Consider the following 14,657-nt stretch of genomic DNA (forward strand, 5'->3'; position numbering starts at 1 on the left):
GAACCTGTGGCCATCAGGGTCCTCACCTTGTGTCTGCCCTGATTCTGGCTGGCCTTTGAACAGTTCCCAGGAAATTACGGTTTTTTCACAGTGGGAAGATTGCACAAAATCAATTCTGAACATTCCTCTTGCTGCTGTGCTTGTCCTTGTTGCAACAGCACCAGCACAGAGGGAATGAGCAGCCCAGGGACTTTCTGCCTGACAGTGCAGAGCTGGACTGTGACTGGTTACAGTCTGGTACTGCACCAGGCCCAAAACAGGCAATAAAGAGAATTCACTTAGTGTCTAATTATTGCATTCAGTTTTGTTCTGTTTTGAAAACATGGTCTGGAAAACCCTGTGCAAGGAGGCCTTTTGCTTAAAGGCCAGGCAGGATTTGGCTCTTTTCTCTGGTTTTTGGTGATGTTGGCCTCAAATTGCCTTGTTGTTCCTGTCTGTAGACCTGTGATGATAATACCCTTACTTTTTTCAAGCAGTTTGAGATCTTCTAATGAGGTATATTTTATACAGGCTTTATTAGAGTTCTTGTTTGTAGGATATTACGATACACAGGGTTGTTGCAATGTGACTTCAGAATATGTAATGTAATTATTTGTGCTGAGTATAAATAAGGCAATGCTATCTGTGCTGGGATAAAATGACATTATGCTGCTTTGACATTTACCAAAAAAGCCTCCTTTTTCTATATTGCATTTGCTGTGTGTCACTTGTGTTCTGCTACAACGTGACGCTAATGGATGAGAGAACAAGAAAAGCGTTTTGATTTTATTTTCTAAAAAATTTGATGTTTTGTATTAATAGGAGCTTTTCTCTTTGAAGCCAGGCTTCATATCAGTTGTCATATGGTTGCTAATCTTTTCTGCCATCATGTTCAAAAGAAAATTATGAGGCAAAAAAGACATTGGGTGAAGAAGACAAAATTATACTTTTCTTGTGGCAGTAGGATTCAAAGATATAATTATTGCTTATCCTTTGTGGACATCATCAGGTTGATAAATACAGTTAGATTGTTTGCCATCCCTGAACTGATTCTTAAGGCTTAGGCAAGTCAGCAGTGGAACTAATATGTTCAGCTTATTATTAATAAGAAACAGAAATTGTCGCTTAAATGCTTGATCTTACCAACCCTTGCTAGGGGTATAGTGTCTACCTTACTCTTAAAAAAGTCTAGTGAAATCTGGCTGAAAGGCATCTTACAAGTTCGTGGTGTATTCCCAAAGCAGGTGTGCAGCAGCTTAAACAAGGACATTTCTGAAACTGAAATCTTACTTTTCTCTTTTCGCAGGGATCCCCAGAATTTGTATCCCCCTGAGGTCAGCAATGCAAAGCTTCAGTATGCTGGTTGGGGTCCAAAAGGGCAACAGCTGGTAAGAGAAAAAAAAAAAGTGTGCCAATGCATTTAGAGACCATACTGCTATTGCTTGGAAGTAAAGAAACAATAATTCCTTTTTGAATAGTTCCTTGAAACCTGTGTGGTGGCTTCTAGCATTTATTTGTGATTGTTCTATCATGTAATTTATAAAATTATTATAAAGATTATAAAATATGTCATGTATTTATAAAATTCCCAAATAGATCCATTCACTTCAAAGTAATCGTGTCTAAAAATGCAGTGAAAGAACACTTCATGAAAGCTTTTTGAGAGGATGCACCTGCTTCTCCCGATGCTGGACACAGGACAGATTATAGAGCTAATAGACAGTTTGATTTATTTAGCATCTCATTGCTTCACAAGGGCATCTTCAGACTTGCAAACTTGGCAGTGGGGATATGTTAATATTAGCAGCCCAGTTTGGAGAATGCATCTCTCTAGAACAGAGATGCCCTGAATTTGCCCTGTGGTTGTTTGCAAAATAGACAGAATTAGAAGTGGATCCTGGAAAGTTTTCAGAGCTGCTTAAAAAAAACCAAGCACACCACTTGTCAGGGATTCATTGTATTTCATGGAGCTATTCATACTGCAACAATCTTAAAATCTCCAGTATTTTACCCCTCAGCCACTGCCATCCTGGATGTGCCCATTTTTTCAGTTTTTTCAGAGCATGTATTTCCTGGCCAGATCCCCTGGCTTCATTTCCTGGTGCAAATCCAATATTAAATTCTTTCCATATTCCAAACACTCTCTACCGTAACAAAAAATGAAAAAGTGGCAACATCTTTTTTGATATGGAAGGTTTATACCGAGAAATGAGCTTTGAAAGCTCATTAAAGGAGAAAATCTGGCATTTGTCTCCTGTTCCCAGCCCTCTCTTGGGGACTGTTTGTCTGTGTCCTTAACTAGATTGTTTTAAATTCTGTGATTTAAAAAACAGCTGTAGGAGTCATTATAATTGCAAGTCTGAAAATCGGGTTGGAGAAAACATAACAGATACAGGAACAGGAAAGTCTTTCCTCTGCTCCATCAGGAAAATTGTGTTTCAGCATCATTGACCTCAAATCTGATCAGAGAGGAGGTGCAGCAGCCTTTACCTCCATGCAACATGTCCTCTGAGGAGCTCTTTGCTCTCATTGCACGCAGATGGAAGGGACCTTACACATCACCTTGTTCCAATCCCCCCACCATGTGTAGGGAATACCTTTAGGACATAGCAAACAAAGCCAAACATTTTTTCCTTCACTGCTCACTAGCTCTATTTTAAGTCTGACAAACTGAGTTTCACAATGTGTAACAAAAACTACATCTGCTAATTAGAAGCTACTATTGAGTGGCATTAGTCATGTTCTCCACCACACAAGTGAATCTTCCTTCCTTTAGCAGAGTTTTTCTGTGAACTTTTGTGCCCTCAGCACCTGTAATCACAGCTTGTTGCTGACTCACACCCATGCCCATTTTACCAAGCTGAAGGGCTGCACCTAATTTCCACCTTGGAAAGAAGAACTAATGAGATCTTATACCAAAGCCAAGATGACCAATTTACTGCCTCCATGGCCTTCTCTACCAAAGTAAAATAATCACAGAGAAAGGAAAGATGTTCATATCAAAATAGATAAATTGTATCTCCAACAGGACAGTATATACAGTCCAAGAGAAGAAAAGTCTTCTTTACTCCCAACTTAATCATTTAATGCCGAGGTAGCTGATACCAGTTTCCACCATATTTTATTAAGAAATTTTCAGTGAAAACTCAAAGCCCTAAGAATTCTGTACAAGTTCCTTCTGTGGGGTACATGCTATATATATATATATATATGTGGTTGTTGAATTCTGTATGAATCTTGGAAATAACTTCCTGCAGCAAATTTGTTCTGCATGCTTATTTTTTCATTTTTCTTTTTCTTTTTTCTTTTTTCCTTCCAAATATGTAAAATTATTGGCCCGTAATTGAGCTTTATTCCCTTTTCTTGCATTTGGAATCAGGTTAGGTAAGGAGCAACTCACTGGTACTTTAAGCATTATTTTTTCATACTTCTAATATATGCGCCTTTTTGCCTTTTTCTTTGCCAGTCATTTACCTTGAAATAAAATTATAGCTGTAGTTTATAAAATAAACATGCTTTTACATACATCAGTATAATCTTTTTATAGCTAATAATCAGCAGAGAATTGCCAGAGAAAAAAGAGAAGCTTTTAAAATAAGAAAAAAAACCTACAAGCATTATAAATGAGATCTGGAAATACACCATGTTCACTGTTCTGTATTTCAGGACTAATTGGGTTACTCAGAATATAATTGCCAGCGAAATTCGTGTCACCTTCTGTGGAGATGCAAAGACAGAGAAAAATTAAAGTCTATTAAAATTTGATAGTGGGAATGTGTTTGCTAAATGTACACTGAGTTGTGTTGCAGGAGAAGGAGGAAAAATATGCTGAGTGGGAGGGAAGGGAGTAACTGGGAAGTGCATGTGAGCTGCCCTGGTTCCAGGAGGTTCTGAGTGTGTTTGAGGAGGGTCCTACAGCAGCAATTAGGAACCCGTGTGTCAGGCCTGGTGCTGCACGCAGCAGCAGCCCTCTGGGCACAGGCTCAATCCAATTTTATGCTGCATCTCCCAGGAAAGGTGGGAGTGAAGGGCAAGTGGGTTTTGCATCACCTTGAAGATACCCCAATTTTCAGGAAATAGAAAAGCTTTCCCCTTGAAATCTCCTGGTTTGTTCTTTTTTGGCAACACAAAGGAGAGGCAGGGCAGGAGAGTAAGAGGGCTTGGTTCCAAAATTTTTATTCTCTTTGTAGCTTCTATTTCATCCTTCCTAGGGGAACTTTTGGGTTGCTGTGCCTGACCTCTTTCTCTCTTGCATGTCTAATCATTCAAAAAAAACCCCCAAATCTGAAATAGAAGGAGCCTGAATGATCTTCATTCTCTGTGATTAAAAATATAGTGGAATATTCCCAGGAGCAATTTTCTATTTATCTTGCTTTATTTTGTCCTTTCTCATTAAATTATATGCCAATTTTGGGGTGATTAAGTCCTCAGAGCATGGTTCTTCACTTCTTACTGGCCTGCAGAATGCCACACATGCCAACTGAGCTGTTTAAATAACGGCAGATACTGGATCTGAGAAAATCAGAATGCAAAAAAGCTCTCACTTCTGGCACCTCAGAAAAATGCTTCAGCTTTTCTCTGATCTCAGCCAAAGTCTTGACAAATAAAGTCTCACAAAGCTGTTGGAAGAATGGGGCCCTCACCAGTGTGAGCTCCAGAGTCATTAGAAAGAGAGCCACTAATTTCAATGCAAGAGGGAACACATTCCCTAAATCTGGCTGTTAATGAAGGGCTCATTCCTCTCATTTGTCCTACAGCATGAGTCATCATTTATGCTTTTATAGAATAAGTGAAAAACACTGTTAACTTGGAATAGCTGTGTGATATATTCACTATTTGTGGGTGTAAATGACTATGCAAAATGCCTATGGGAAAAATCCGTCCTTTCCATGGTGCACCTGACAGCCCAAAGTCACACTTAGTGTTCAGTTTCATCAGCCCACTGGCCTTCAGCATGGTGCTTGGTGTTTTTTTAGTGAACAGACTGTATTATCCCAGTTTGTGTGATACTTTCCAGCAATATGAGGCTGTGGGTGGCATAACAGGACTGCAAAAAAGTGTTATTCTGTACCTTTGTCCTGTTCTGGGTGTGCTTATCTACACAAGAATCTTCACTCCTTGGATTTCTTCTCTTATTCTGATCATGCCATCTATGACTCAACAGCTACCCACTTCTGATTTTGCCACAAAAATATGAAAACCTTCTGTTAATTGATCTTATTGGAATATTTTACCAGTTTCATCATGTTCCATCTCATGTTCCAAGGCTCTGCCCACATCCCGAGAGCTCACATAATGTTCCCGTGATACATTTGCCCCAACAGTGTCTAAGAAAAGGTTAATAGTGCCTCTGATCCTGAACTCAGCTTCATAAAACTTGTGTGGCTGACAGGCCTGGGCCTGTCTATTTATCAAGAAAAGTAAGTGCAGTGTGAAGAGGTTTCCTTTGTTGTTTTGCTTGGCAGCACAGCCGAAGTCAGGGAGCACTTCAGGAGTAAGAGACTGTCCAGTGCATGTCTGTAGCTGAGGTGCTCAAGGAATCCAATAAACCCAAAGCTTTCAGGAGGTTTTTATTTAAGTTATCCCAAAATGTGCACATCCAGGTTCAAAGTATTTGCATTAAGCATCAGCTGGGAATATCCATGGGCCCTACTGCCAAAAGGAAGGAGGAGGCGGGAGGCCTGCTCTAATAAAATGTAGTGAATATTTGTCTGCGTTGACAGCACTAAATACAGTTCACAGGAGCTGTTAAACTCCAATTTCAAAAGCAGAAGCACTTCTGCTGTGCTGCTATTTTCTTTTTTTTTCAAAATCAGAATCTGTAACCGTCCTGACAGGTATTAATGGTAATGGTGACACTTCAGATGCTGGGGGAAGCAGTTTTGCACAACTTTTGAGGCAGCAGTTATAATTCTAAAAAATACCTCTCATAGATCATAGTATTTATTCTTCTACAAAGAGAAACATTTTTTTTAAGGTTCTCCTGACCAGTCAGTCTTTTATTGTTTACACAGTTTTTTTAAGTACCTAAAACATACAGAAAGAGGGTTGGGGTTGCTGGAAGTTTTGTGTGCCCTTGCACTTACTACAGCCCCACAGAAGGGTCAAAACACGTTTTTCCTGCATTCATAGAAAATTAGCCTTTTTCAGTGTCAACTCTTTTTGGAGCAGGAGCTATCTCTTATTCTTGTAGACTACAATCAAGTTTGTAATTGGTTCTAAGGTAACAGAAGTTAAGTTTCACAGCAGGTGCAGAAGATGCAATAAGAAATCTCTATTTCAGGGAAATGCAAATGCCAGGAAAAAAAAAGGAGGAGTGATTCTTTCAGCCTCTACCATGTTAGGGGTTTTCAGGTGCCTTCAAACAGTGAATGCTGATGCTGGCAAACAGCTTATTGTCATAAATATTGCTGTTTTTAAAAGTGCAATACGATTAAGAGAAACATCAGGTTTTTTTAATATTTAAACATTTGAATGATAGATCCTGCTGCACATGACCAGAACCTATCCATCTCCCTTATCTTTTTTTTTTTTTCCTAATGCTGTAGTACAATATTTTGCCAAGTAGGATATCTAGATGCAAAAAAAAAGCTGGTTAAGTGATGACACCTGGAACTAAACTGGAATGACTCCTCTAATTAGAAGTTTTTTCCTTGCCTGAATTTGTGCCTGTCATGCCAGCTTAGTTCCAGGCAGAAGGGCTGCACAGATATCAAGGGAAGGGGACCATTTTCACAGGAGGCACTGAATTATCTGCTGTTGTTCCTATTCCAGCTGGGCTTTTGAACTGCTCTGGGTATAATTGCTGTAGGTCTATTTGTCTCTACCATTCTTTCATAGATTTTTGCATCATTATTTTCAAGCTGCTGTTCCCTCACCTTTTCTTTTTGCAATGACATCTGAATCAATATTTAGCTGTGGTCTGCTGTATGTAATTATTCTGGCTTGCTTATCTTGCTAGTTGCAAGAAAAAAACTTCTGCCCTGTCTCCCTCTCCACCCCCATCCCCAAAGTCTATGTAAGCCCTATTTAAGCATAGTGAGGGATATTCAGGCAGATTTTAAAATGGTCCCTGCATTCTGGAAGTGCAAGACTTTCAGCATAATAATGTGCCAACCTCATCCCCTTCTCCAGTGTCAGAATATGAAATATTTTAGGGAAATGTCAGTAAGATATAATACACATACGCTGAGCACCTGGACAGGTTGCTCCTTTCCCCTCTCCCCTTGCTTTATTCAAATAATTCCACTGGAAAAGTGTTGTGTTTAGGTTTTGTTTTGTTTCTTGGTTTGTTTTTTTTCCTTTGATACTCTCTCTTTGGTTACAGTGGCAGCAGTGTCCTACTTTTAACCTTGCACATCCTTGTCATTCCTTTGTTACCCTTGGGCTTGGTGTTGGGTCCTCATTCCCCAAAGGGAGGCTTGGGCACAGTCAGTGTTATTTTCTTTGCTGAGAAACAGTCACATCCCTTCCCCTCCCAGCATCCTTGGTACTGCATCTTCATCAGTGGCAAAAGAGCAAGATATTTAAGATAATTGAAGGTGCTGCAACAAATGTTACTGAAAGAAGATGTAGGTGATTTTATTTAAAATAAGATGTTGCTCTTTCTGTGGACATGAAAGATTTCAGAGGACAAAATGGAATTGATTATTTGCCATAGAAGTTTCACCAATAAATCAGAAAGTAGCTGCCCTTACACCCAAATATGAGGCATAGGATGATGTATGCATTTCTCCTGGGGCTGAGACACTCCCACAGGCTTCCTCTGTGATTTCTTATATGTCACTTTGTTCTCTGGTGAAGTTGCAGCAATGGATTCCTACCTTTAAATGGACTTACAGAATTGATGCATTAAATGTTGCAGACATTCACAGTCTGCATTAAGGAAACTGAGTTTGTACTTACAAGAAATGCATATATCCATGGATTTACTAGCTTAGAGGAGCTCACCATCTTGTTCCTCTACAAGGAAAGTACTGAATTCTCTTCCTTTTTGTGTTACTGCATTTCCTCACCTGCTGCTGTACAAGATTCCTAGCAGTAAAACACTCCAGCATTGGGTCAGTTCCACTGAAAGTAACTCCCTCCTATTACAGAAATTTCTTGAATTTCAGTTGAGATTTATGTATATCAAACAACTCTTTTTTGTTAAGAGCAGTTTTCATTTCAGAGATCTAACTGCCAAAAGTGTCTTCTTGGCTGTGCATAAGGGTTCCCGGCATCTTACAAATCAGTGCTTGGTGGGTGATGGCCATTGAAATACATGCCTATGAAAAGTGTTGTTCTTGAAAAGTGCCATGAAAATAGTTACCTTTTACTTTAGATAGCAGCAGTCACTGCTGAGAGTGAGGTGAAGTGGCAGCCATTGGGATGCCACAAGCGGGACTGAGCAGTGCCACCCAAGGGACTGTGGAGTGTCCCACCTTGGCTTGTGGTGCTCCTTCCCCAGAAACTGCCATTTACCAGAGAGATGAGGAAACTTCATGAAAAATTCTGTTAGGTCTCCTCCTCCCCTGCTGGAATAGGTGTTGAGTGTTTCTATAGCCAAGCTTCTAATTAAAGAGGAATATTGGAGTGACCAGCTCACTGTCCAAGGTCGGATGTGCACCTGGAGGAATCCTGAATCCCAATTGCCAGCTTCTTTATGCTGACACAAATAATCTCTCTGCTCTTCTTAGTCAGGTATTCTTTCTATAACACAATAAAGTATTTTAAATGGAACACTGTATCATCTCACATTAAATAATCTAATTTACAGTCATGCCCTACATAACCATCAGAGATATTAGGTTATAGAATACAAAATAATCCATCAAGCAGAACTTAAAAGCAGAATCAGAGTTCCATACTAAGTGGTACATTTACTATTACATTCTTTTATATAACAAGGCAGTTATAAATTAAAATAACCCCATTAGAATACAGGGCAATGAAATACAAGCAGACATGGTTCTTTCTCATTGTTGAGGTGAAAAAAACCCTCTTTGCTTCCCTGAAGAACAGAAAATAGGGCAGCACGTTTTTCTTCAAACATATATTTTTAAATCTCCAGATTTGTGATAATTGTTTATTTGGCTGTACTTTGGTACATTCTAGGTGTGATTAGAATCCGTGCATGTTGTAGTCTAACCTGCTCACAGAATACAAATGGAAATGTGCAGCATTTGTAATGATGCAATGTCAGAAACGTAAAATAGCTCATAGAAAACTGAGAAGATTATTAATGCACAGAAGGACTTAAGCTGGGAGAATCAAGAGGGAAAATATCTTCTGTACCCAGTTTAAAAGGAAAAATTTTGGGAATGTGTCTCCATTCCATAGAAATCTCTCATTACTTCTATAGTCCATTATGTGGGACTTTATCTCAAGTATTAGTTTTGACAATTTTGGATTGTCTAAAGACATTTAAACCCACAAGATCTTTATAACTCTACTGATTTCCTAAGAGAGAATCCAAGAGGGATACTTCCAAGCAAGTTTCTGAACAGACCAAATTCTGTTCTCCTGAATTCCAGGGCTTGATACTTTTTTGCCATATTTCCTCATGTAGTCCTGAGCTTCATCACCTCATGGTGTGTGCAGCATCAGCTACTCCCAGATTTCACCTTGCCCTGCAATTTCTCCTGGTTTGAAACTGTGAGGTCCAGCAGAGCATCTCCCTTCATCAGCTCCTTCATCACCTGTGTCAGGACAAATGCCCTCCACAGACCTCCTGGGTTATTGTGCTCATGTTGTTGACCCTCCAGGAGTTGAGTTAAGGTGCCCCATGAGGATCAGGGTATTTGAATGTGAGGCTTCTTTCATTTGTATGAAGAAGGGCTCATCTCCTTCTTCTTGACCAGCCAGTTGGTAACAGATGCTCCCACTGCTCCTTTCCTTCCTCCACCCATACCCACGCCCTACAAGGTGATCACCTCCCCCAGCACCAGAGAGAAGTCACCTCCAGACCTGGAGAGCCACGTCCTCTCTCAGGAACCCTTAAGACACTGCTCTAGAGCTCTGGACACTGTTGACAGGTATAGGAAATGTTTCTTTATTTGAAGACATGAAGGAATGCTTTCCCATTCTCTCTGACATTTTAGTCGCTTTGTTGATCGCATGTGATGAAAGCAAAGTTAAGTTCTTAATGCTTATTTTACAAGATATATTGGCAGTTTCCAAGCTATGTGGCTAAAATCAGGAGATTTGCATGATTTACTAGTGGTGACTCTTCTACACTTCCTTTCCCAAACATGCAATCAACGCCACCAAGGGCAGCTTATTTTTTGTTCGACTTTTGCAGTGTTTCTGGTGGTTTCCCTTGCACAAACACTTGCATTTCTTGTCATTGCACAGATTTCCATGCAGCTAAGCTCTTACACCACTGGAATCACATGTGTTCAAGTCTTCCAACCCCAGTGAGAAGGCATCAATATTGTTTTTGACATGTTCATGGGTCAGCATGGTTCTTACTTGCATCAATCTGCACTACTCTATTCTCTGGCTGCACTAGTCCCCTGGGATTTTTAAGCTCTCTGTCCTGAAAGCTTCCCTGCAGAATTATTTTAAACAGGTGTAGTCCTCATTTTGATGTAAACATTACCTTTGCCTATGTCTGAGCAAGGTAAATGTGAATTAAACTAAGCTTTATCTCTTTGTGGCATACATTCAGAAACTGCTATTTCTTCTAAATCCCTGGTGTCTTAAGGAGTTAGCTTCTTACTTTGAATTAAAACAAAGATAAACCCTGATATAAAAACCTTAAACTATAGCCTTTTCTGTCAATTATTTATTAAGATGTGATTCTCTGCAATGTGCTGATTGTGTGGAAGAATTTCATTGTTTCATCACTGGTCTTAATAATGACATTTTCATTTTCTGAAGAAAAAAAAGTTGATTTAAAAATTCTTTATCTCACTCTTCCGTCATAATTGCTATCTGTCTCTTTTCTAAATTATGATCATGAACCAATTGATGGAGAGAATGAAAATATTTTGACGGTTTTTATCTTGTATTTTTTTATCAGTGCTATCAAACTATATTTAAATGGCAACAAGAAAAGTCTAATTAAAATTGTAGATCTTAATATGTAAGCTCACTGGTGAGGAGCAGTTTATGGTTTATTACCCTTTTTGAAGAACTGATACGAGCCGGTGTAATCACATCGTATGCATTAGGAAAAGCACTAATGACAGAATACATTAATGACAGCTATTTGAACATCAAAGTTTGCATTTTATGAGGCTCAAAAGAAGAAATTGGCAGAGGATTCATTAAATAATGCATAATCAATCAGCAACAAGCTTTAGAACTGATTTTGAATTGATCACACATTTTTCTGCTGAAGTTGATGTAAGAGCAATAACTGCAAAATGCCAAGACCTTTCCGGTACAATGCTCGTCACACTTCCTTGATATCACAAAATGAAAACACAATTATTGTATCTGCTTCAAGATGCTACATGGATGAGGACAGGCCCATGCTAATTGTGTGTGGTACAGACAGGTTTTAGCTTGAACAAACAGCAGGGAATCTCTCTCTCTGCAGCTTTTCATTTTCACAGCCCTCAGCTTCCAGGTTTCATCTGGCAGCGTGAAAACAAAACCAGCTTAAGAAGTGATGCCTCCAAAATGTTTGGATGGAATTAAAGAGCACTGGAAATGGTGGAGAGAAAGGAGAGGTCTCTCTGTATGTGCATACCAGGAAGGGTTTGATCATGATCAAATCTACTTGTGTCCGTGATCTGACATTTCCAAACCCCATTTACAAGCTGTGACTCTGTTACAGACCTCAGCCAGCTACTTAGCATATAAATAAAGACATAATACTTTTCCACTTCCTGAACATATTGGTAAGATAAATCTGTGTATTTTCCATAGGCTTTCCGATCAATGTGATGAATAACATCATATAAATATGTAAATAGTTAATACAGAGTTCAGCACAAAACATTCCTGTTGTTGAAACCCAAAAGAAAATGAACAGGAGTCAGACTATTCTAAGGAAGTATCTTATGCTGAAAAGTTTTTAATAAAAGTCCTTGATTAAAGGGACTTTAAACCCCCCTTGTGCCATTATTGTGGTGGGTTGCCAAGCAAGCTGCCCTATCACTCCCTCTCCCCAATGGGCATGGGGGAGAAAATTCTGTGAAAATCTCATCAGTGGAGTTAAGGACAGAGGGATCACTCACCAGTTGCCATCAGGGCAAAACAGACTCAAGTTGGGGAAATCAATTTGATAATTTGCCATTAATTGTAACAGAATTGTGAGAGTGAGAAACAAAACAAAATCAAGCACAGCTTCCCTTCCTCCCCCTCCTCCTCCACTGACCATGGTGTCTGCAAGTCTGTTTCTCTCACATTTTCTCACTCACATACAAAACCAGCATTTTTACCCTTTTATAAATACATTTTCACTGATGCACTAGCAGTGTCCCTGATGGGGGCTCAGCTTTGACCAGTGACAGGCCTGTCACTTTTCACAGACTTTTTTTTTCTTTTTTAACTGATTCTGCAAAATAAATACAAGCGTTTCTGAGAGACGCAAAAAGTTTTAAGATTATTCTGTTTCTTTGTTAATTATTCAGAATATGCTCTCAGGTAAACTAGTTTTCCAGCAAAACAGCAGAAAAAGAAAAACTAAAAGAAAAGTTTAACATTAAAAACAAGAAACAATGAAGTACATTATGTTGGATAAGAATAGTATGTTTATTTGTAGTTCTATTTCCCCACTCACTGTGTCTTCCATTTTGTGACCAGTCTTTTTAAGCCTCAAAGGAAGCTTGAACTGATTTTGAATTTAAAACAGGGTTTTGTGGTTTAACCCCAGCCAGCAGCCAAGCCCCACACAGCTGCTCACTCCAGTGGGATCAGGGAGAGAACCAGAAGAGTAAAAGCCAGAGCACTTGTGGGTGGAGATAAAGACAGTTTAACAGGGAAAGGAAAAGCTGTGCACACAAGCAAAGCAAAACAGGGAATTAATTCACTGCTTCCCATGGCTGGGCAGGTGTTCAGCATCTCCAGGAGAGCAGAGCCCCATCACACATGTCGGTGACTTGGGAGGACAAGCACCATCACTCAAAATGTTCCCCTCTTCCTCCTTCTTCCCCCCATTTTATATACTGATCATGGTGGCACCTGGTCTGGGATATCCCTTGGGGCAGTTTGGGTCACCTGTCCTGGCTCCTCCCAACTTCCCAGGCACCCCCAGCCTCCTTGCCTGCATGGCAGCACCAAAAGCAGAAAAATCCTTGGCTTTGTGCAACCCCTGCTCTGCAATAACAAAAATATCTCTGTATTATCAACCCTGTGCTCAGCACAAATCCAAAACACAGCCCTATACCAGACACTGGGAAGGAAATTAACTCTACCCCAGCCAAACCCAGCCCAGAGTGTCAAGGCAAGGCTTTGTGCCTCTCTGTTCATGAGGGCCAGCTCTTGTTGAGCAAACTCTCCATGTCAAAGGGCCAACCTTTCCATGTTATCTATTCTCTCACAGATAAATCCTGTGGGCTCACCCTGCAGTGTGGAAATGTGCATTTTAATGTGTGGGAAATATTTACACTTCCCAATGTGCTAATAATTTAAAGTAATGAGCACCCAGGCATTTACTTTATGCTAAATTTGAGTGACGCAGCTCATTTAGTTGACAAGTTATATGTTAGAAATTGTGGGATAAAGAGAACATAAACTTAGAATGCCACCCTACAGCTGGAAAATAAATAGGAGCAGTAAAAATGCAGATTAGTGCACATGAATCTATTTTCTTTTGGTCTATGGAGAAACAGGATTTTCACACACCTCTTTGGAAGGAAGGTGGGTTGAACAACTGTAAAAGGAGGTGTAGTATTCACCTACTCAAAATAGTTGGTCACTGTGACTTTTTAAGTCTTAAGGAGATTATTTTCATTATATTCCTGAAAAGATCCATAAATTAATCAATTTTAAAGTACCAATATTTTAATTAATGCAGCATAATTACTGAATACCACTCTGGGTCAGTTTGGTAGAGGGTATTATTTCAGAAGCCATTAAGCAGTTGCAAAAGCATTTTAAATAAATCCTTGAATCAGTGTCGTTAAGGCTCTTGTATCTTTGAAGTGAATTAAGTTTAATTTGTTGTTAGATCAAATATTTACCTTACTGTACAAATTTATCTTACTAGATACTTAAGCTTTGACTTTTCTTCCTGTCTCAGGCTCCAGAATCAGTCTCATACTTTTTTATCCAATTTTAGTTGTGTCGTGCAAGGATGTCAAATGGTTGGAAGTAATCAATTCTAACACCAGCTGCAAACAGGCGTGGATTTCTTCCCAGAGCACAGGAGTTAGTGCTGTGCTGATACCTGAGGCTGAAGGGGGTATGTCTGAAAGTTTCAGGTGACGTCCTGAGCCACATAAAGCCAAAAGCAAAATCTCCATTGATTTTTATTATCCTGGGATTAAGTGAATGCATTTGAAAAACCCCAAACTTTAGCTTAATCCCCTCAGATTTTCCAGTTATTTTTGTTAAGTGTTTAATCTTTTGGGCATCTGTTAAAACATCCAGCAGAAAGAGAGGTCTTCTGCTAGATCCAGTGGCAAGAATTTCCATATGTTAATCCTGATTTTATTAGGAAAAATAATCTAGGTTTCATTGGTTTGCCTGTTGTTTTGGAGAAATAAAAGGGTGAAAATACATTTTTCTTTTTCCGTGTCCTG

General features: G+C 39.4%; 1 protein-coding gene across 1 annotated transcript in view; it reads left to right on the forward strand.

Annotated features, from left to right (window-relative positions):
* DPP6 (dipeptidyl peptidase like 6) overlaps window positions 1-14,657 on the forward strand; it is a gene marked incomplete at both ends in the record, with an annotated part of 396,779 nt that overhangs the window by 299,538 nt on the left and 82,584 nt on the right. Inside the window, one exon of the mRNA XM_082277080.1 lies at window positions 1,286-1,367. Within this exon, the coding sequence (XP_082133206.1) occupies window positions 1,286-1,367 (82 nt within the window). The remainder of the gene's footprint in view (window positions 1-1,285; window positions 1,368-14,657) is intronic.

The sequence above is a fragment of the Coloeus monedula genome (assembly GCF_965178545.1).
Source record: "Coloeus monedula genome assembly, chromosome: 1".
Taxonomy (NCBI): Eukaryota; Metazoa; Chordata; class Aves; order Passeriformes; family Corvidae; genus Coloeus; species Coloeus monedula.